This window comes from Vidua chalybeata, chromosome 2 (genome assembly GCF_026979565.1).
Source record: "Vidua chalybeata isolate OUT-0048 chromosome 2, bVidCha1 merged haplotype, whole genome shotgun sequence".
Taxonomy (NCBI): domain Eukaryota; kingdom Metazoa; phylum Chordata; class Aves; order Passeriformes; family Viduidae; genus Vidua; species Vidua chalybeata.
This window is the reverse complement of record NC_071531.1, coordinates 111,711,031-111,733,418: the sequence shown is the minus strand read 5'-3', so window position 1 is coordinate 111,733,418 and position 22,388 is coordinate 111,711,031. Positions and strand designations below refer to the sequence as shown.

At 44.7% G+C, this 22,388-nt stretch overlaps 1 protein-coding gene across 1 annotated transcript in view; it reads left to right on the top strand.

The window, feature by feature from the left end:
• The first annotated feature begins 432 nt into the window (after positions 1-432).
• The window catches only part of LOC128783761 (prostaglandin F2 receptor negative regulator-like), a 66,727-nt gene continuing 44,771 nt past the window's right edge, over positions 433-22,388 (top strand). The window contains 4 exon segments of the mRNA XM_053934803.1: positions 433-446; positions 805-1,039; positions 1,041-1,075; positions 1,077-1,336. Coding sequence (XP_053790778.1) covers positions 433-446; positions 805-1,039; positions 1,041-1,075; positions 1,077-1,336 — 544 coding nt within the window.

Below are 22,388 nucleotides of genomic sequence, written 5' to 3'. Positions count from 1 at the left end.
AGGAGAGCACAGATTTCACAGAGAATGTGGCAAGGGGACTGAAAGAGCAGATAACTGTCCGAGTTACTAGAGAGCCGCCCAGTGCCTCCGCTCTTTGTTTTTACAAACAAACAGGAAATTAAATCCCCGAGCAAACAAAAATCTCTGAGCAGGCTGGGAAGGAAGGTGGTGGAGTTGGTGGCACGAATGCCATGCTGCAGCAGCCCCTTATTGAGTAAACTGGGATCTCAGGCAGGGGAAAAGAAACTGAGTCTCAAAAAAAGGGCAGTGCTGCTTGTGGGGCTGCCTGGCACCAGTCGCGGAGGGAGTGGTGGCCTTGTCCACGAAGTGCTTGGGGCACAGACACACTTGAGAGTGTGCTTCTCCTGCTCCTAACCCAGGCCATGAGCAGGGCAGCATCGCAGGAGCACGGGCAGGCCCACTGCTGCCGTGATGCCCGTGGAAGGGTAGGGGACACGATGGGCACAGCCGGCGCTGGCTTTTGAGGCTACACATGCATGGAAGGGGGCACGAGTGCCCCCCCGCTCCTGGGGCGGTCCGCAGCCCAGCAGGCAGCCCCCGGCTGGGGCTGTGCTTGGGGACAGGGCCAGCAGTGACTCCACACGTGTGCGGTGGCCCGGTGCGCAGGGATGTGAGGACGGGGGGCACGGGGGGCACGGGGGGCACAGGCGACCCCCGCGCCGCGGGAGCGGACACGAGGGGACCCCACCGCCGTGAGGCGGGGCCGGCCGGGCTCCGCAGCCGCGGCAGGAACGAGTGACCAAACAGTGCCCCGGCCCCCAATGGTGGCTCCCGAGGGTCCAGGGAACACTCCAGCCGGGCCAGCCCGCCCTCCCCGCACCGGGGCTCTCCCAAGCCACGTGTGCGCGGCGGCGGCGGCCCCGGGAGGGAAGAAGGGAGGGAGGCGGCGAGGGCAGCGCCGTCCTCCGCCGGGCCCTGCTCGGCGAGGCGCTCCCCCGCGCCCCGGGGCCCGCGGCCCCGCTCTCCTCCCTCCCTCTCCCGCTTGAGGGGAAGGGGCCGGGCCGGGCCGGGCCGGACCCCGCGCCGCCCCCGCTACCTGCGGGCGGGGGCGGGCGCTGGGAAAGTTTGTCTCTGTGGTTGGCTGCGCCGCGCGGCGCGGCCGGTCGGGGCGGGCGGGCGGCTCCGTGCGCTCGCAGGGCAGCGAGCGGCCGGCCGAGGAGCGCTGCCGCCGCCGGTCCCCCCCGGGCCAGCCCAGCCTGCGCGCCCGCGGTCCCGCTCGCCGAGGGAGAGGCGCCGCGCAGCCCTGCCAGCATGGGGCACCGCGGGGAGAGGGCGTCCTGCCTGCCTCTCCTCCTCCTCGTCCTGCTGCTGCTCGGTGAGCCGGGGGCGCGCGGCCGGGGGCGGCGGGGAGGGCGGCCGGGGGTGCTCAGCCACCTTGCCCGCAGGTAGCGCGGCGGGGCCGGGAGGGAGCCGCCCGCCGGGCCGTGCCCGCCCGGGGCGCGGCGGAACCGGGCCGGGCGCTGCCCTCGGCGGGGCCGGGCTGTGCCGCCTGCCCGCCGGGCTGTGCCGGCCCCTGGCCGCGGGCGGAATCGGCCGGCGCAGATCCCCCGGTGCCCGCTGCTCCCTGCAGGGGATCGCTGCCGGGAATTTCCCCGAAACTTTAGGGGGCCTCCGCGGAGCGGGGGTGGGTGCCGGGGTGCTGCCCGGGGGTTCCCCGCCGAGCGGGGCTCCCGCAGGCTCCGGGGTCCCGCGGCGCCCCGGCCGCGGAACGTGGCGGTGGAGCCGTAGTTGCTCGTAAAGGAGCCGGTGCGGGGGCTGTGGTCGCGGTGAGGTGAGAGCGCTCTTTCGCTCTGAGACCTCACCTGGCGAAGGTAAAGCCGCTCGTTCTGGCGGGGACCCTCCTTCTGCCTGTCCCCCGCGGTGCCGCCGGCGCCCTGCTCGGGTTCTCCGGGCACACGGGGTGCGGTGGAAGCAGCGCTTCCCCTGCGCCCTCCCCGCCGGGCTCCCGGGGTTTGCTGCCTCTGCCGGGAAGTTCTCCCGCTAGGAGATAGCGTGTAATTGTGTAGGTGATGGTTTACGCTGTATTCAGGTAATTGTGTAGCTGTCGTTAGTGTGACATGTGGCATTGTTCCTTACTGGTGTCAGTGCCAGCCAGGCAGCGTGCAGGAATAAAGACAAGCAAGCTCTACACAAAAGGGTGGGTGGTGGGTTGTCGTGGGATTTTTTTCCTTTTCTTTTTTTCTTTTTTTCCTTCCCCCCCCCCCCCCCAACGTTCTACTTGTAGCGTTGTTGCTAACCCTGTTACAGAAGTAGCAGTGAATGTAAAAGTAGAGAACCAGAAGGCTGTTCGCATTAGATAGCTCTGTCTAGCAGTGTTTGAGTGGCTTTGTGTCAGCTCTGGGCAGCCAGAAGGACATCAGGTGAGCAAGCATGTCCCACAAGTCACTCTACGTAGTTCATGATTCAGAACCCTTGAATAATTGCAGGTAGTAAGTGGGAGCCTTTTCCAGAGTTCAGGTGGAAGGAGTAACTAAACAGTGCCCCAGCCCCACACTGCCAACACTCTTCTTTAAACAAAACTCTGTTCGCTGCCTTAGTTTGTGCTTGTACTTTTGACTTTGCTGTGACTTTTTTTTTTCCTTAAGTCTGCCAGAGCACTTTTCTCATTGTTTGGATGTTGAATCTTCCATAGCCAGGTCTGCAGAGCTGAGAGTTGCAGTTGAAAAGTCAGCTTCCTAAACCTGGTCTTGTCCCAGTCTTTTTCCTGAGGCTGCTTGCAGGCTATTGGGGCAGAGGGTGTTCTGTCTAGAAGATCCTACCAGACAAAAGTGTCCACTGTGCTTTCTCTTACTTGCAGCTGACGTTAGTCATCTCGTTTATCTTTACAATATAGGCATGCTGCCAGCTGGGGAAACAGTCATGAGCTGGAGAGCTCACCTTCAGTATTTTTGTTTAGAAACAGAAAGGGAGTAAGATTTTTCAAGAGGATGGTTTAATAGGACAAGCGGAAAATCAAGACTCTCAGATGCTCAAGGTCATGCAGCAAAAAGTAAAAACTATTAAGGATGACGCACGACAGGAAAGTTGTTTCCTTCTTAATTCAAGATGAAATAATTAGAAGAACTTAAAAGTATGCAGAGATATATGGCCATTGTTCATGATCTGGTTTGTCTAGATGTTCTGAGTTGTCTTTTGGGGATTTTTTTTTTTTTTATAACTGGAATGGTGCTTTTAAAATTGAAAGTGTTCTTGTGTGCAGAAAAATCTCTGAACTGTATTCTTATTTGTAGTGTGTGTTGTAGAGTGCCCATCTTCTGATACCATTACTTGGTCACTTCTATGAAATATTCCAAAGGTTAAGAGGTTTGGAAAGTAGTCATTCTCTCACTCTGGATGGGAGATGTACGCTTCTGTGAACCATTTCTAGCAGCTCTTTAATGGAGAGATGGGTTGGCGCTTTTGCTGCAAGTATTGAGGAATTCTTGTGTAAGGGAGGTGGAGGGAAGGAGCTGAAGCATACACAAGTTTATCCCTTGTGAGTACTTAGACTTGACTGTTTTCTTCAGATATTTACAAAATAATCCAGCAAAAGGATGCAAATGGCTGAAGTACTTGGCTGTGACAAATGAGAATGTTTTATCACCCTTTCTTTTTGATCCAGTACAGTTATAATCTGTTTGGTAAGGAGATTGTGGGATCCTGATACTAAGGCTTGATCTAGTCTCTCTTTTCTTCCCTCCTCTGGTGTGGTTAGATCCAGAGAAAGGAGGGCACTATAAGAGCATTTTGCTCTGTCTGTTTCATGTGTGATTTCACTCTGCAGCCAATCTACCGAATCAACCTGTGAAATGCTCTGGAAACCAAAACATCTCTCCTAGGACAAGACAGCCAAAAACCAAAACAAATATCTGATTGTTACCAGGGCTCAGACAGTAAAGTAAACAATAAGCATTCCACCTCCTGGATTTTTTTCCTGGTTCTTGTTTGAGGTTCAAGGTAATAATTTTTAGTGGATCTGGAAAAGAATGTTATTGTTAAAATGCTGTGGGGCATTTTAAGTGAAGAGAGCATGTACTCAGTAGATCCTGGGGGAAAACCACTGATAATGGGTTTCCCAGAGATGGCCTGTTAGACTCACCTTTTAGACCTGTGTGGCACTCAGTGTCTGCTATGATGAAGGTCAGTTCCAGCATGCCAGAACCCCAGGAGCTGTGTGTTTAGATGAATGGAGTTGTTTCCTGCATCTCGTGTCTGAAATTATTTTTGTTTCTTTTCCTCAGAAGCTACAACAATTAGTCATTTGAATCAAGGTTTAATTCACGCTCTGCAATAGAAGGCTTTTGGTAATTAGTGTAAGTTATTGTGATCATGCACTTCAAGGAAAAGCGCGCTTTAATCTTTTCCTGCATTTGCAGCTACAGTGGGAGCATTAGAAAAATGGGAGAGCCTCAAGGTTTAGGGCAGGGAGGCAATGAAAGGATGATTGCCTACGGAGTGTTCAAGGTATGCTAGAGTGGAATCTGCTCCCTCTTCCCTTGCTGGTGCCTGCTCACCTGCGGGTGAGCCCAGGGCTGGCCCTGGTGGCTTGTGCTTGCCTGTTCTTGGAAGGAGGCAGGCTCAGATCCTCACTGGTACTCAGAGAAGGCTTACAGCAAGACCTGCCTATCTCTTGTGACTTAGGAGGTGGCTAAAAAAGGCTTCCAAAGGGGAATTGCAGGCTGCTAATGCACTAGAAGCATGTAGTGAGTGTTGGAACTGGGTTGGTGAGGCACTGAAGGGCAGGTGGTGTTGCTGAGGAGGAAGCTCTTTCCCTGTGGCTTTGTCATGCTGATGTATTTTCTTGGTGTGTAGGCTGCGGGAACATGTGGGAACCGAGGGGTGAGCAGTGTAGTGAGTGTTCGTTCCTTTACATCCTGTGCTCTTTAGGATTGGCAGATGATGGCTTAGTCACCTTCTCTGGCTCTCTTGCATCTTTGTAGGTGCCTGTCTGGGGCTGCTTTTTAGGGAGTCTAGGTGCTTTTTCTGAAATCCTTTGACCTTGTTCCCCAGGTTTCTTGATGGCTACATTTCAGCGTAGCAACAGCTTGCTCTCTTTAGGTAGCCTCTGTTGTATTTGGCTCTAATCCCCAAACTGAGGTATAAACCTGCCTGAACAGGATTTGAAGTAAGCAGTAGGGGTCATTTAAAAATGCAGCTACATGCTTGATTAGAGGGGAATGTGCTTAAGAAATAACATATAACCATCCTTCTTGTTATATAAACAAACATTCAGGGACATTTGAGATTTCAGCTTTCACGTTTAATGTATTCATGGGTTGATTTGTTTCTGTGTGGTTGTTTCTTCTTGTTGTGGGCTGAGATTTTTTTTTCCCCATCTCCATAATCCTTGTCAAACACTAACCTGCAAAACAGAAATGTATATTTTTTTAGAAGGGGAATGGGTACATATCTGAATAAGGTATTTTTAGAAAGTGAGCATTTCAGTTGTCTGGTTTTAGATGCCTTTCAGTGATATATTTTATGGTGTGTGAAGTTCTGTGTTTTAGAAGGAAGGGAAAAGGGGACACATTGTCTGAAAATGTGAATTCTTTCAGATTATGTATAGAAGTCGATTGAAAGTTAAATTGGAAAGAACTTGAGGAAGACATTACTAACATGAGCTAGGTCAAAGTAGTGGTTATGTCAGCATCTATAAAAGTCTCTACTACTTTCAAAAGAAAGATATCAGATGGAGTATAGAGTCAGTCTGTATATTGTAATGCAAATAAAAATATCTGTTTAATACCTTGTTTTTTTACTTTTATTGGAGATGTTACCAGGCCTTTGATATTTGTTCTGCTTTCTCAGATCTGTGATAGTGAGTGATAAAGTCTTATAGACTTTTAAAGTTTTATAGAGACCTGTGAGGTGAAATTGTCTAGGCATACCGATGTTTCCAGTTCTGTCCAAGAATAATAAGCAGTTTCCAGCATGACCCCAGTTCCTAACCTGCACAAGGTACCTCAAAACGGGATTGAACAAGGCAGGGAGAGACTGTGTCATAAGCAGGTTTGAAGTTGTTAGAGTTTCCTGTTCTAAAGAAGAAATGAGCTTACAGGGAGATACTAGCTTCTCAATGGTTCTCAATTTTTCCTTTTTTTTTTCTTTTTCTTGTCAATTGAGTCTCTAGAAAACCTCAAATTTCAGTTGTCTTTCACGTCTCAAATATCTACTGAGAGGAGGCTTTAAAAATAATGAGAAACTTCTAATACACCTTGTGTTTTGCAAGGGGCAAAGGTGTAAAATCAGTTTCAGACCAAACTGCTTTTGGATAAACTGACAGGTAGCTGCTAAGATGCCAAAAGTCTTGAATAATGTCTTTCCAGATGATCAGCATATATAAAATAGGATAAGAAGCAAGACAGAAATTAAGGAAATTAAAGTTTCTTAGGTTTTTTGAGTTTCATATCAGAATCTGGCTTATTCATATACATGTAAGATGTCATAATTGTAAAGCATAACTGATTTCTTCTTAATGAAGTCTGAGACAGGGAAAAAAAAAAGGCTTGGGCTGTTTTTTTCCCTCCATTCCTTCCAGAGTTGGAAGTGGTTTTGAAAGCTGGGTTTCCAGTGGAATCTGTAATCAACTTTGGCATTCTGCCCGAGTTTAAAGTGAGTTAGGTAGAAGGTAGAACTGGTGTTGCTAAATGCCTTTGTTGAGTCTTGGAAAAGTTATAGAGCAGTGTAGTAATGCTGGTAGATTTGAGTTGATGTGACTGCCATGGGGACTGCTTGAAACCAGTGCTGGAGTATTGCAGTTTGTGCTCCTGTTCATTACCCTGGAGGAGGCAAGTTGTGAGGAAAGAGGGGCTGAAGAAGCAGCCTGGGGAACAGTATCTGTTGTGTGCAGCAGTGGCAAAATACTGCTGCAGAAATATGAAGAATTGCTGAAGCAAGCTGAAGTATTTGACTAGTGATAATCTCCACGGCCAGATGGAATTTGCATGGATGCTCTAAAGGATCTGACCTGTTAGCTGAGCTGTGGGAAGAAGAGGTAAGAAAGGCAGAGAATCCTGGACAAGATTTCCTTTAAAAAAGAATCTGAGGGTGGTTTTTAGAATTAATTGACTTGTGAACTTCAGGAATGAGAACTAATTAAGGACTGGAGCTCCCAGGCAATCTGTCACAGCTGCCAATAAGCAGGGCTGGCAGCAATGCCTGTAGTATATCTGCATGTTACTGTTTGTTATGAGTGCCATCTCTTAAATTGTTTATTATTCTGCAGGACTTCAGGCATTCATGCCAAAATTTTCTGGGCTGGATGTCTACCACAGGTTGACTTTTTTTCCCCCCAGGAAACACTGCTCCCCTTGCTCTCTTTTTCCTTAAAATTCTCCACTATTTCCAATAGTTACACTTGGGAAGGCAGCAGGGCGAATTCTTTTCCTTTTTGATTCTTGCAGGTTCTAGCTATTTCTTCCTTGCCACTCTTGAACCAATAATTATCTCAGCTGCCAAGTTTAGAAGTTGTAGCACAACCAGGGTTTAGAACAAGAACTGGAAATTTGGCTGGAGTGTTAACTCTGCATCAAGAATGTGGCTTTTGCTGTTCTTCGGAAAATGTCCAAATTTGGCCACATTGTAGACTTGGAAAAGCATCAGTTTGTAAAAGCTTATAAGGGAATTAGTCTCAGGTCCCTAGAGAAAGCATTCTGTCATTGCTTGTAAGGTGCAGTTGGGGATGGAGAAATGGAGCCCTCACTTTTATTCCAGTTTCAGACTTCTGTACATGTGTGTGAAGGCCTTTACCCCCGCTCCCCTGCCCTCCACTTCTGTTCTTTTTTTCTCTCCTTTTGCCAAATTGGCCAGTGCTGGATTGATGTACTGGTCTGTGAGGATCACTGATCAGAACTGCTGTGAGAGTCTGCTGCTTGTGGCACACAAAGTATATATATCATCTTTCTCATATGTAGCTTGGAAAAAAAAAATCAATGTAAACTTTGTGTTGCTTTTAACTTTTGTTCTCTGGCTTCAGTTGTTCTCGTAGGCTTTTTTCCCAGATATCCATCACCATTCTTTAGTTCACACTGGCTGTAAAACAACTCCTGCTGCTGTAGCTGCTCTTATTCCACTCTTTCTGTTTAACAGGCTTGATTAGTCTGGACTTGCCTTTCTGCCTTTCTTAAAGACTGGTTTAGCTGTGCTGCTCGGTGCTTGCTTTGTGACTGTGTGCTCTCATGCTCTTTGAGTCACTCTCTTCTCACCATATTGGTAGCCTCTGAAAAGAGTTTGGTGGAACCATTGCTGGGTGTCGTGTTGGTTATCAAGAGTCCAGTTCCGACAAAAAGCTGGCTCTGCATAGGTTTGCCAGTCCTAAAAAGAATAATTGCCAGTGTAAAGGACTTTGTTTCCGTGCATGTTGCACTGCTGGCTCCGAGTACAGAGATTTAGCGTCGCGTTTCGGTCGGCCTTTGATGCAGTGTGGCTGTGGGGAATCTTTGAGCGGGCTGTAACGCATTGTTCTCCTACACGCGTTAAAATGATTGTTGCAAGAGAGGCATCCACGGGGACCTCTGCCAGCTCCTTATTGATGTGTGCAGTTTCATCTATTGACACGCTACCCTTCATTATTGCACAGTGAATCCTGTGGCAGTGGAATTCGCTATTAAATCTGCCCCGCAAAAGAGAGAATTGGCAGAAGCTGCTTTAAAAGCAGTATGATCCCTGCATTTGCAAAGAATAGCTTCTAAATATGAAACAGATGCTGAACTGATGGTGGATGCTTCCTAGGTTTTCAGGGTACCAAACATATTCATTTTGAGCAAAAATTCAGAGTTTGCTTGATTTGTGAATGGTAATTTAAGTTTCAATGCCCATTTTCCCCCTCAGAAATGCATGTCTAATCAGTACATGTATTTGTGCTTGAATGCAGCTAGTAATACTGAGGTGAAAATAGGCAATTATTTGTTAATGGAAACTGTTAGAATAAGCAGTGAGGTGTTAGTCTTTCTGTCTGCACTGAAATTCTCTTCCTAGAGGGTGGTAGAGGTGATGTATCTTCCTTTCCCTTTGCCACAGACTATTTTGTGCTTTCACATCACCACCCGTAATATTTAGCCAGATAACATCCACCTTCCTCCAAAAGAGATGTTATGTTGTTTAGAAGCCCAGCAACACACTGTGTGTTGGGGAGGTGGTGTCAGCAGATGATGTTGGTCTGTGTGAAGAGCCTTTATGGTGTCCGTGCAGTGTTCTTGCTCCCATCCAGTTCATACGGAGGTTTAAGTTAATGCTGAGTAAGAAGTGTATCGCCATCAGCCTTGCTCCTGTTTGATCTCAGGGCTTGGTTCTAGACAAGGCACGCTGTACCTTTTGGCAAACAGGGCTTAAGTGCTTGGAGGTGGCCTCATCAGTGAGAAAATAAAGAGCATGACAGCTTACTGGAGACAAAGTCATTCGGTGTTTGGAGGTGGGAAGTAACACTAGGCTGGGTCTTACCACGAAGCTGGGTTGAATGGTCACAAAAGCTATTGACTGAGCCCTGTCTGCTGGCAACTCTATTGATGGGCACCTGTCAATAGTTGCAAAGCTGCTGACATCCCTAGGTCTGTGGGTTTATCTATTAAAAAAAAAAGTTGAGAAAATAGCATGGATATCCAGGGTCACTGGGCACAGAGGTATGGCTGTTGCTTGAAATTAGAAGTGGGAGAAGGAAGGGGAGGAGAGATAACTGGAGCAGGGCATGCTTTCCACAGAGAAAGGGAAGTGGGGGAATAACTTATTTAAAATGGAAGAATTAGTTAAAGGTATGTCTGCATGAGATGGTGGTGCTGGGGCAGTTATCATCACAAAACAGCCTTGGTAAAAAACTGCCTGTTTCTCAAAGCTCTGCAGTTGAATCTTGAAATACCTTGGTTTTCTAAGCAAAGTTTTCTGCTCACTACTGGCAGGTAAATGGAATATCTAATTGTAGACTCCTGCAGAGTTTAAAACAAGTACTGAAGTGTGATGCATGTGGCTGCAGGGTATGCTGTGGCATCTGAGTTGTTGTGGGTGTCTGCCTTTCAAGTCTGAAAGGGAGGGTTGAGGGGGAGGCTGCAGTACTGTGAATAGAGTTACTGGGTGGGGATGTCCTTCCAAAATAGCCAAAGAACAAATGAGACTTCACATAGTACCCTTGTTCCTTCTTAGGACCAGAGGCCGCAGGGCATGTGCCTATTCCAGACTTTGCCTTATGAACCTCTAAGGATCAACAGAGATAGGCCAAGCCTACTTAGAAAGTAGCTGTTAAAGGTAGTTTGAAGTATTTTTCACTGATCCCCCTCTTGATGTGAGCTGTCAGCTTTTAGTTTATATGTATATAGAAAGATTTTTTCACGCTGTCTGATGCTGTAGAGAGAAACTTAAACCTCTTTGTGCATCTGGGCTAGGGTAGTAACCTACAGGTGGATGCAAGGCAGTGCATGGGGCACTTCTGTATCAAACTTGTAAGGTGGGTCCTTTCCTCACTTTAACAATTCCTACCCCAGAATAAGAAACGAGTCCCCTTACCTGGACTTTGATGGAACATTCATTTGTCATCAAAGTAATGTGCTGGCTTTCTTCTGTATTTTTTTTTTTTTTGGTTGCACTTCTGGTATTGGTGCATTGGGGTGAGAACACACTTTGCATATGTGGGTTTGGCCCAAGTGCAGCGTGAGTTCTGCTCTCACGTGAGTGGCAGTCTGGGCTCAGCACTAATCCTTCAGTGCCAGGGTTGCCTTGTTGCTGTGGGATTTTGATTGCAGTCCAAAGCGGGGCTTTGGTCAGGTGACTCTCATGAGTACACTGATGTTTCTTGGAATTAAAACTCTGCTACCAAGATTGGCTCCTGAGTGAGCTCGGAACCCGGTTTCTGATACAAGACAGATATGTGTTGGCTGTGGCTGACACATGCACAAGGAGGGACAGCCCTGTCTGCCCTGATTCTGACTGTTTTGTTTGCATGGGTGAGTGAAGAACTTCGACCTTCGAAGTTATTTGAATGCTTCTTTGGCACTAGTTAACACCACCACTTCCTTCTGCCCCTCCCCAGCAACTTCTGTTTTCATATGCATTAGAAACTTGAAAGGCTCATGAAGTGACATTTGTTTTCAATACATGAAACCCAAGGAGATTTTTAGTTTATGGTAATTAATGACTTACCTGTAAGACCTCTGTATTGTCCTGAATGTATGTCACCAGATGATGACAGGAAATGATTGTTTCTGTGTCTTTGCAAGATCTCTAAATTCCTCACAAGCAATTTCATGTACCCTTCTCTTGTAATTTGATATAAAATTTGCTCCTGGTACATTTACCATGTTTCAGACAGATCTTCAGTACTTCTTCAGAGGCAGTGATGTGTCTGGGTAAGTCAGGCTGGGTCTGGGCTCTCTCTAAAGATGTGCAAAGGGGAGCAAGCATGGCTTGCCTGTGTTCTTGTTCTGCTGTGGCATTTCTTGGAGACACCTGGTTCATGCACTGAGTGTAGCTGGGAAGGTTGGTGGGAGCTTCAGGGGACCTGTGGGTCAGCTTCAGCAGCCTCTGCCACAGGAGCCTGAGACTGTCTCCTAACTAGCCTGCCTGTACTGAGGAGGTTCTGCTTTTCCTTGGAAAAGATGGCATGTGTGCTTTGTATTGAAGTAGGTAAAGGGCAGTGAGTACCTGCTGGGAAACCTGAATAGCACTTGGGCAGAATTCTGCTCATCTGGTGGTATATATTGTTGGCATTCTTAGGAGAGTAGAATCTCTCTCTTGCCCTCTTTCAGAACATCTGTTTCTGTGCATGAAGTCATCTTTTGCCTCCCTTTTTTTCTTCCATTTGAATCCACTTCTACCTAAATAGTCTTCTTTGCAGCATCAGAAGTGTGAATGCCAGCAAGGATTTTGTCAGGTCATCTTGGGTATTTTGTTCTGCAGGAAAGTCACTGTGAGTAGAAGCACTGGAGTGTACACTTGTGATGGGTAGAACTGTGAGAGGCTGTGGGACGTGAGCTGAGCTGTGTTTGAGCTCATTGAGGCAGAATGATAGCAAAAGTACAACAGCAGAGGATTTTTTTCTATAGGATCTTGGTGCTTGTGAAACTTAACAGAAGTTTCTTACCGTATCTGTTTCAGAAAAAGAACATGTATGCCATCTCTTCTTACTGTAACAGCTGGTCTAATGAAAGATCTCTAAAGAATATTGCCTTGTATTACTCTGGTTACATAAATACTGCTACTCTGCTGCACAGTTATTCTGTGACTTGTAATTTTGAAGCTCTTGTCACAAGTCCCAAGTAATAATAAAATTGGAGTTTAAAACCGAAGGAGCTCTAAAAATGAAATAGTTGGCAGAACATTCTTTGAATTTATGGTGGGGGTCATGTAGGAATTCCACTGTCCATTTCTGTATTCCCCCTCCTTAGCATCATCTACCTCTGATTGTTACAGATTTTTTTTTCTTTTTGTTGAGATAGAAACTAATTGGAATTAGGGCTATGAAGATGGTGAAAGGACTGATGAGGAAGCTGTACAAGGGCAGCTGAGGTCACTTGTTCTGTTCAGTCTGGAGAAGAGGAGACTGAGGGGAGACCTCATTGTGGTCTTCAACACCCTCATGAGGGGAAGAGGAGAGGCAGGCACTGAGCTCTGCCCTGTGGTGACCGGTGACAGGACCCAAGGGAATGGCCTGAAGGTGTCAGGGGGGTTTAGGTTGGATTTTGGGAAAAGGCTCTTCACCCCGAGGGAGGTTGGGCACTGGAAGAGGCTCCCCACAGAAGTGGTCACAGTGCCAAGACTCACAGAGTTCAAGAAGTGTTTGGACAATGCTCTCAGGTACATGGTGTGACTCCTGGGGTGTCCTGTACAGGGCCAGGAGTTGGACACTTGGTGATCCTCATGTGTCCTTTCCCACTTGGGACACTGCGACTCTGTGAATGTTTTCTTTCCTTGTCCTTTGACATTTTTGGCATTTAAGGATGAAATAGGAACAAACATTTAACTGACTGACATCCAGGCTTAGCAGGAGCCTGTGAAGTTAGGTTGTTAAAGTCTGTTCTCTTTTACTGACAGAAACTAGGGAGCCTCATTTTAAGCTTTTCCTGCAGGATATTTCTTATAACCCCAGTACTACCTCATGGACTTAGACTGACTGTGATAACTGCAATTGAACATTCAACTCTTGTGCATTTCCATAAAAAATACATAAATCCTGAAACAGTCCACAGTAGTGATGTTAAATTTGTTATTGGCTTCCAGTGTTGACATTCAAGGATGCAGCTTTTGCCTCTGCTGTTGTTTCAGGCTCTCTGCAGATAACTTATAGCCTTGGCTTACAATACTCTGGGTAGGTTTCACTCAAGCTTCACAAAGTTTGAGCTGTATAAATGTGTGTCCTTCCTGCAGAAAATAGGGTTCTGCTTATTGAGTTCTGCTGCTTGTTTCAGGGATAACCAGTTGACTGACCATGCCTATGACTCTTCCCTAGCAGTCAGCTGTGTACATACCTTTTCTTAAAGCCTGTATCAGCTAGGAGTAAGAAGTGGTTTTGATGATTTACAGCACCATGCCCAAGAGCTTTCTTTTCCCAGAGAATTTGTAATTTGAATAATGTGATGTGAGTACAGCTTTGTTAGATTTGTAAACTCACATAATGATTACAAGGGAAGAATGCATCTGCCAGGTGGATTAATGAAGATGGTTCTTTTCATCAGTAGAGAGATTTTTTTCAATAGGATCTCAGAGAATTCTGGGAGAACTCACTGATTGTACTGAGCAATTGTAAGTGATGGACAGGTAGTGAATTTCTTGCATTGAATTGCTAAGAGGTGAAAGTGAAGTTTGAGCAGGGTAGGCAGAGATATGTATACCTTAAAACTGCCCAGGGAAGATAATTACTCAAATATTAAACTGATTTTTTTTTTTAAACACAATTCTCTATGGTAAAGAGGATATCCTTTTACAATAAAGGCAAAGAGTGCTGCTTTTCCATCTAGGGACAGACTGGACTTCTTTACTTTAAGATTTGCTGGCAATCCCTTGTCCAAGGCTTGCTTATTCTTTGTGAAAGGAATAAAGATCTTGAAATAATCTGTGTTTTGTCTGGGGAAAGGCAAAACATGATCTAGTTGTGTGCTTTGTGCCCTGCATTTTGACTCCAGGTAGGCTTAGGCTATAAAACTACAGACAGTGGAGGCATTTGTAGTCTGCTCTTACATTCCATTAAGGCAGGTGCTCTTCTGCTTGAATTCTTTGAAACGTCATAATTTAGTGTTGTGGATTTGAACAGTTTTAAGCTCCTGGGAGATTCTCTTCAGCTTATTAATCTCAAAAAACCCTGTTATTTTTTCTGAAAAATTAAGTGGGGAGGGAGGAGGTGAGAGAAGAGTTGTACAGTTAACTAGAGCCCTGTAAATTCTGTGTGTACCTTCTATTTAGATCTTCACTAGCAACAGGAGTGCCTTTTAGGCACTTTGTTATTTTCTTGTAACAGTAGTAATACTGATTGCTCTCTAATAATAAACAAATTTTCTATAGGATAGTGGTGCTGTTAGCATGACTTATGACTGCCATTCCAGCAAGACAGAAACCCAGTTAGTTATGTGGTGTAGTAAAATAAAAATTGAGCAGGGCGTGTAAGTAGTACTTAGAAGTTTAATGTGTGAATTTATAAACAGTGAAGAAATTAAAAGGGAAATAAACAGTTTTGTTGTATTTATTTATGAAAGGCTTGTCAGGCTTATTGTTATGTATTGCTGACACTGGACATGGCTAGGTGCAGACCTGGGAGGAGGATACTTTATTTTTAAACCATCCATTGAGAAATCTGAGTACATGCACACCATGCTTCTTTCTGAACATTACTGAAGGCATAACTCCTTTTCTTTTGCCCAAGGGGGCTTAGATATAGCACTGACTTTTTAAACAATGCTATCTTTTCAGATATTATCATGAGGTATATGAGCAAGGAGAAATTCTTGGTGCTGCAGAGAATTCAGTCTCTTACTTTCTTATATTTTTATTTGGTTTTTTTATTATTTGTTTGTTGTTTGGGGTTTTTTGGTGGCTTTTTTTGTTAATATTTGTGAGAACAAGCTTTCAGTTAATTTTTTTTTTTTTTTTTTTTTTTTTTTTTTTTTTTACAGCCTGAATTAAGGGCTTAGGTGCAAAATGAACATCTCTCCAGTTTAGGTTGTTGTGGTAGAAATACATGTCACATTTCTGTTTTCTGGCGTATGGGTCTGTGTTTTGTGCTTGCTCTTGGAGGGATATGTCAGTTCATGTGGTGTCTAGTGCTAAGGCTGGTGACGAGGTCTCTGGCTTGGCATGGCTTCCAGGATGTGTTCTGACACAGGGATCAGGGCTTGCTCTGCTTGTTGGACAGCAGTGTTTCATGCTTTGGTTTTTGTGGGCCCAGTCAGAAGTACCTCTGGGGAGTGTGGGCTCTCTGTGCAGTGAGTACATCCTTTGTTACCCGAGGGCTCTTTGCCCTCAAGTGAAGGGGACAATTCAGGGAGACACCTGGTCACTAGAAATCCCAGAGGTACTTAAAAGCTGCTACTAAGGCTCTTCCCTCATGCTTTAAAAGCATGGACTGCTAATGCCAGTGTTAGTGGCCAAATCCCTCTACAGCTCTCCAGGTGAATTTTAGCACCCTTGACTTTCTAAATTGGTGGTGTGCTTTCCCCTTCTGTTCTTATGGTGTCAGACATCTACTAGACATAATTTCAATTGATACTAATTAATTTTGTTTGCATCAACACAGGGGTTGGTGGAGGCTTCTGTGGCTTAGTCAGCACTGCACTGTTGCTTTTGCAATGTGTACTTGAGGTGTTGTCTGTAGTTGTTGTGCTGCACACGTGCACCAGTGCAGGATCCACAAAATGGCTGGCATGCTGTCCATTGGGATGCAGAGTCTTTTGTTCTGCTGAACTATGAATGTACTGTGGGACAGAACTGTTCTTCCCAACGCAGCAAATGTGAGGATGCCTGGGGTGCATGCAATCTGCTGGCTGTTTCAGTGTAAGCTGATTATAAGTGTTAGTTACAGAATAATTTCAGCATATCCCAAGATTCACCCAAATATTAACAGCTACTTATTTTGTGCGTAGGTTGTCTTGTTAAATAGTGTAACCTAGAATAGTTCTGCATGGAGACTGGAGCAGAAAAGAAACAATTAAGCGTTTTCCCTCTGGGTGTCTTTCAAAAATTGTATTCTCCTCCTCCTGCTATTTTAATGTCATGTTGGTTCTCTACCCACCTTTCGCTCTTGTTTCATGCTCAAAAGGATTCCCTCACTTCTGATTTTGGAGTTACTTGAAAATTCTGTGTTCTTTCATTCTTTTTTTTTCTGTGTTCTCACTGCTGGGCCCAGCCTAGTCACCAGCCCAGGCTCCACTGAGGAGCAGCAGCGATAAAAGGGTAGTGCCTCCAAGCTCCTGCTTCCCGAGGCTGTGGAAGAGAGGGGAAGGCTGACACCAAACACATATTTAGCCTCAGGTCTTGCCTCTTGACAGTGGTCACAAGTGGAAGCCTAGGGAAGAGTGAACACATTCATGATCATGTGTAGCTTGGAAGCTTCCTAAATTAGAGGTGGTATCCTCATAGAATCATAGGATGGTTTGGGTTGGAAGGGACCTTACAGATCATCTAGTTCCAACACCCCTGCCATGGAGAGGAGCACTTTCCTGGACCAGGTTGCTCAGAGCTCCGTCCAACCTGGCCTTAACGTGCTTAACCTTGGCTAATTTCTCCAAGTATTTGCTGGCTCATGGGTGTTGCATTTGGTTACCTCTGAAGTTGGTTTCTGAAATCTTCTGGGTGTTGGCACCTATTAGCTAATCTTGTCATGTGTCCTTTCTTTTATCACCTCTGCTGTTGACTGTCCAATGCATAGCATGCCAATGACATCAGCCATGTATCTACTCAGGAGAGATACATTTCTTGAGAGCAGGAATAACAGGAAGCATTTTAAAATGTGTATTTGAGCATGCTTAAGTGAAAGTGGGTAGCTAAAGGCTGAACCCCAAACTTTGTTAAGGCTCCGAGTGGTGCTATGCTGTGACAGTCTGTTATTACATGTGGGTTTTCTCATGTCTAATGGCATCCAATTCTCCCCAGAAGCTTAAATGTGTGTGACATTCTGCAGTGCTACCTGTTCCTGTGTGTACCAGGGAGGCTCTTCAGGATTGATTGTTGAGACAAAAGAAGATACTGCAGCAAATGCTGCAAGTTAATCAAAGCAGATAACAGTGATAACTTGCTGGCATATAATCTAAAGGGAGAAAGGACTTTAAATTTGTGATGGGGAACATGAAAAGACTGCTGGTCTTCTTCGGCCAGGTGCTGAATTGATGAACCTTGCTATTCTGCTTCTGGAGGTAACAAAATGCCTGCATTGAATTCAGGGCAGGGTTTTCAGAGATGATGGAAGGCTTGGGACTGTGAGCCTGGAACTTTAGAAAGGAGGCTTGGTTCCCCAGGAGATTAATGCTCAGGCATTTTTGATAATTCAACCTCTTCATTTCAAGAACTACCTAACTTTGGTCACACAAGAGCAGAGTGCTTCTTTTTTGTCCTTTTTTTTTTTTTTTTTTTTTTTGCTTACTCTATAATTCACAAGTAGAAATGTTTGTTTTTCTCCAGGATTGGGTAATTTGGAGTGGAATTTCACCAGGTGCTTGCTCAATGCTTTGCTGGTTTCTGGATCTATTTTGTGTTGCCCACATGCACCACATGCACGTACCTGCCCACCTGTTCCAGAAAGTCACTTCTTCTGTCCAGTAAAATTAATCTTCCAGGAAATTAAACAGCAGCCACATGCAATACTGTTTCCTTTCACGTGTGAGAACAGCTTTCTAGAGGTAAGATTCAGGGCCACAGACAGCTAATTACACAGCTAATTTGCCTTCAAGCTCTTGGAGGCACTGAATGCCAGGAAATTTTTGACTCTTACATGCTTTTTTTTGGAAATTTTGGCTGTTAAATTTGTTGAGCAGGCATAAGTGATGCTGCAAAGTGTGGTTGGATTTCAAATTCTGGCCACACATGTATTCATGGCTTTAGCTCACATTTGTGATTTAGGGAAGAACTTCTATTTCCACACTGAAGTTCAAATGTGAACAGTCCTTTAAGCATCCTTTACGAGCACACAGGTTCCACCTTCATTATCATTTTGGTTGTCAAGAACTGAATTTCTGAGGTGAGTCCCAGCTTCTGCACTTTGCTTTTTCCTGGGAAGCAATCTGAGTGTGCAGTTAGTGTTCCTTGGGATGTAACTGACCCAGAAGTGTCACTCCAGGAGCATATCTGCTGTGCTTCAGGTGTCTTGGATCTTTGGTACACTGCAAACCCCCCCAAAGGTGCAGTGTGATTTTAGGGGGCTTAGCATCAGCTGCCCTCTGTAGCCTTTTTTCTTTTTAAGACTGTGCTGGTGCCAAAGTAGACAGTTGTGCTAGTCTTAATTTTCTTTGTGATGCAGATTTTTTTTTTCTGTTTAAATATTAGTGATGTAAATCAGGAGGCCATCTTGAGTTCCATCTACTAACCTAAAACTTCATTCTGAATTTTCAGAAGTCTTAATGAAACCAGCAATATTGATTTGAATGCTGTTTGTGAGGCTTTTTCCTGTGTTTCCAGAATTGTCTTGTGTTAGTATTTGTCCCTTTCAAATAATGAAGAGTGCTGTGGCATGTCTGTTTTCAAAGCCAGCTGTTTTGCAGACCCATCTGGGGGTAATTTTATTTAACAGTCTGTGTGGGGGTTGCACAGAGACCTTGACTGGAATCCCTGTATGCCTTCTAGATGTTGTTTTATGTCCCTGACCTCTCATCTTTTTTCTTATCTGGACCTCTTTTCTTCTCTTGCTCCCACTGAACTGCTGACCCTCTGCTTTGGAAGAGAGAAATGATTCTGTAATGGAAAATATCTCTTCCTGAAATGGGTAATTTCATGTGTCTCTCTTTTTTTTTTTTTTTTTTTTTTTTTTAATGCTACAGATGAGACTACCTATCTTTTCTGGGGCAAGAGAGTCTCTCATTGTCTCTCCCATAGCAAATAATAAAAGCTCAGCAGCATCAAGTACTGTAAATACCTTGCAGTCCTGTTCTCAATTACAGAATTAGTTATGTAAATCTTGTCTTAAAGGAGGAAGAGCCCTGATGTCTCTTAAATCATACTCTGTGTGCACGCATGCGTGCAATTCCTTGTTGTCCAGGAGAAAAATACCATGCAGGCTCCACAGAGATTAACATACTAAACACTGTTGCTCTGCATGACCTGAAATTGGCTTTTGGGTGTTAATTGGATCTGTAGGCTTTGAGAGAAGGGCTTGGAAAACACTGGCCTCCAGTTTTCCAGGTTTCAGGCAGCAGTATGGATACGGTGGCTATCCCTCCAAATCCCTCCAAGGCCCCCAAAACCCCTCGGACCTCCCTAAAAACCCCTCAGAACTCCCCCAAAACCCCTCCAAGTTTTTGTGTAGAGGCCCAAGTGAAGTCCTCTGGGGGCACCAGTTGCTAGTGCACAAGTTAGGTAACTGTTCTCTGTTGTGTCATCTTTGCCTGGCTGTGCATATCTTTGTATTCATCTTTATGTAAAGAAACTATGATACAGTGAGCACTAAGCCTGAAACCAGGAATGCCTGTTATCTGTTCCTAGCTGATCCTGGTTTTTTAATTTGGTCTAGTTGGTTAATCTGTCCAAGTAGATCTGCTGCAAAAAGACCTGGCAAAAGCTGTGCTACTCCACTTACCTACACGGTCCTACAAGGCACAGGCACTCATTTCCATGCCATGACACCCATTCTGTGTGCATCTGCTGCTGGCATTTTTAATGTTGCTGCTTGCTTGCTGATTATTTACGGTGAAGATGAGACAGTTAGAAAATTAAATTACAGGCAAAAAGGATTGCTCTAAAACACTGAGCTCCATCCCCCGACTGGCTCCTGTGGCTGCAAATCAGTTGTCAAGCGTGGAGCCAAGGTGGGCCAGTGCCATATGCTGCCTTGTTCAGCAGTTCCAGCAGCCTGGCTGCCCAGCCACCTCGTTCCATAATCTCTCACAACAGCAGATGCAGGCAGAGTGAAGCTGCCCTTCAGGATCCCAGCTGGAGAGCCTAGGAGCCCAAGTGTGTGTGTGTGTGTGTTGTGTCATTTGGAGTTGTGGCTGCTGACTTCTGTGATGGGCTCTGTTGCTGCTTTTGCTGAAGCCTCCAGGATGCCTTTGCTCATCTGGTGAAATGCTTGTTAGGAAATGAGTGCCTGTCTGTGGAGATTTGAAGTGAGCCCCAAAATAATTCTTGGGGAGGTGGAGTTAAGATTAGTAATATCAGGATTATGAAAGTACTTGGCTTTTTAAATTTCATTTCCAAATCCCCTTTAGATTTAACTTGGCTTTAGACAGGACCTTGTCTAGTATGAGTGGGGGTGTTGGGTTAAATTGCAGTGGACAAATGCCACCAAATTTAAGCAGGTAAAGAACACAAAAAACCACCAACAAAAACCTCCTGCAGCCTGCCCCCCTTCACCCCAAACACCAAATAAAAAGCTCACATCTAAAAGCAAGGCAAAACAATCACTCAAGAAAACCACCCCCCACCCCAAAAAAAAACCCCAAAACCTCCAAACACTGGTTTGTGCTTTTTCTTGCTTTGCTTTTTGGTTTTAGTATAATTGTTAACAAAAAGTAAAAGACTTTACATTAAAGGTTTTTGTGTTTTTTTGTGTATTTTTGGGTTGTTTGTTTTTTTTTTTTTTTTTTTTTTTTTTTTTTTTTTTTTTTTTTTTTTTTTTTTTTTTTTTTTTTTTTTGTATATTACCTAGCATTAAAGAAGTCTTGGAAAACAAATGATTACTTCACACTAATAAAAATCAATGCTTTCTGCTTTGGGAAAAAAAAAGGGTGATGATAATGGAAATTATTTTGGGGGGAGAGAAGGGGATGTTTCAGGATTTCCTTTTTAAAAAAATATATGAATTACAGACTTGGGAAACACATGGATATTGCTATTCATGTATCTTTTAAAAAAGTCTTTTGACAAATGCTTTTTCTTAGCTTTCCAGCTTTATCAGCTCTGTTATGTGCTATGTCCTGTTGAAAGACATGCTGGTAAAAAACATAGTAGCTTACAGAGTTTTAATATGATCTTTCTAGGATTTAGATTTTTTTTTTGCCTTAGATTTTCACTCAATGTATGATTTTTAGTTAATGTAGATGCATATTTAGAAATTATCTATTCCAATTGTTTACTTCAATTAAATTCCCCAAAAATTCAGTTTAATCCTAGTGGTGTGCTGCATTCCACACAGAGCAAAGAAAATGGTTTGTCTCTGCCCAGAGGAAATTGCAGTATAGAACAAATGGATTTGGACTGCTCTGCTCAGTTCCAACTGCTTTGGGAAAGATTTTAGATAAGAGATAAGTGCAAGTTAATGATGTTGCAGAACAGCACTGATTTTAATTCTGTATATTCCAGTTTGCGGACTTCTAAAAAATACTGCTCTTGCTCAAGTTGGCATTAGTAGTAGGTATTTGTTAACCTGTGTCCTTCTTCCCCACTAAAGGAAATGTGAAGATACTGTAGATACAGCATTTCTGGAAATATTTGCAGCCTGGTTTCCAACTATGCTCTTAAGCCTTGACTTGTGGGCTTTACTGCTTTGTCAACTGTTTCCTTTAGAACACAACATGTTGAACTTCTGCTCTGCAACAGAAATTGCTTCTGAGGAAGAACAACAGAAAACCACCTGTCTTGTGTGGCAGTCTAAATACCACTTCCAGAATCCCTGGACTTTTTGGGTCAGATGTCACCAGGTAACCTAAATGGGCTGCTCTGTCAGAGTAGGATAAAAATGGAGATCTGTGAGACAATTTGGAGGACAGTAAATGAAGGCCATTAGCAGGGGCAGGTTTGTCTGGTGAGACCCAGCAATAAGTGGCATGTTAATTCTGACATTTCATGGGGTTTTTTTCCCATTCCCTTTCTCTTTTGCTCCCAGATGCATTTTAGAGACTTGTCAGAAGTAGTTCTTAGATACAGCTTTTTATCTTGAACTGTCAGTCAGTGATAGGGAAAGGGAATAGAGATTATATGTAATGGCATTGTTTGACATCCAGGGAATCTAAAACATGATCTTTAGTATTATCTTTGCCTGTTAGGTGGTTTGGTGGTTGGTGTTTTTGGGTTTTTTTTGTTTGGCTTTTTTTTTTTTTTTTTTTGGACTGGTGGTACCACAGTTCTCTCTGCCTGCCAAGAGCTCTCTGTTTTTCAAGGTAGCCTCCTGTTTTGCACTCTTGGGAAAAGTTTGTATGGCTTCTCCTTTCCCTTCTGCCTGCCATATGCCTTAGTCTACCTTCCAGTAGCAAACCTCTGCCCATGGCCAGGAATCAGTGCTGTACAGAGGGATCTGTGCTGTCTGCAGCCAGTGGTAGTGTTTTAAACTCTATCTG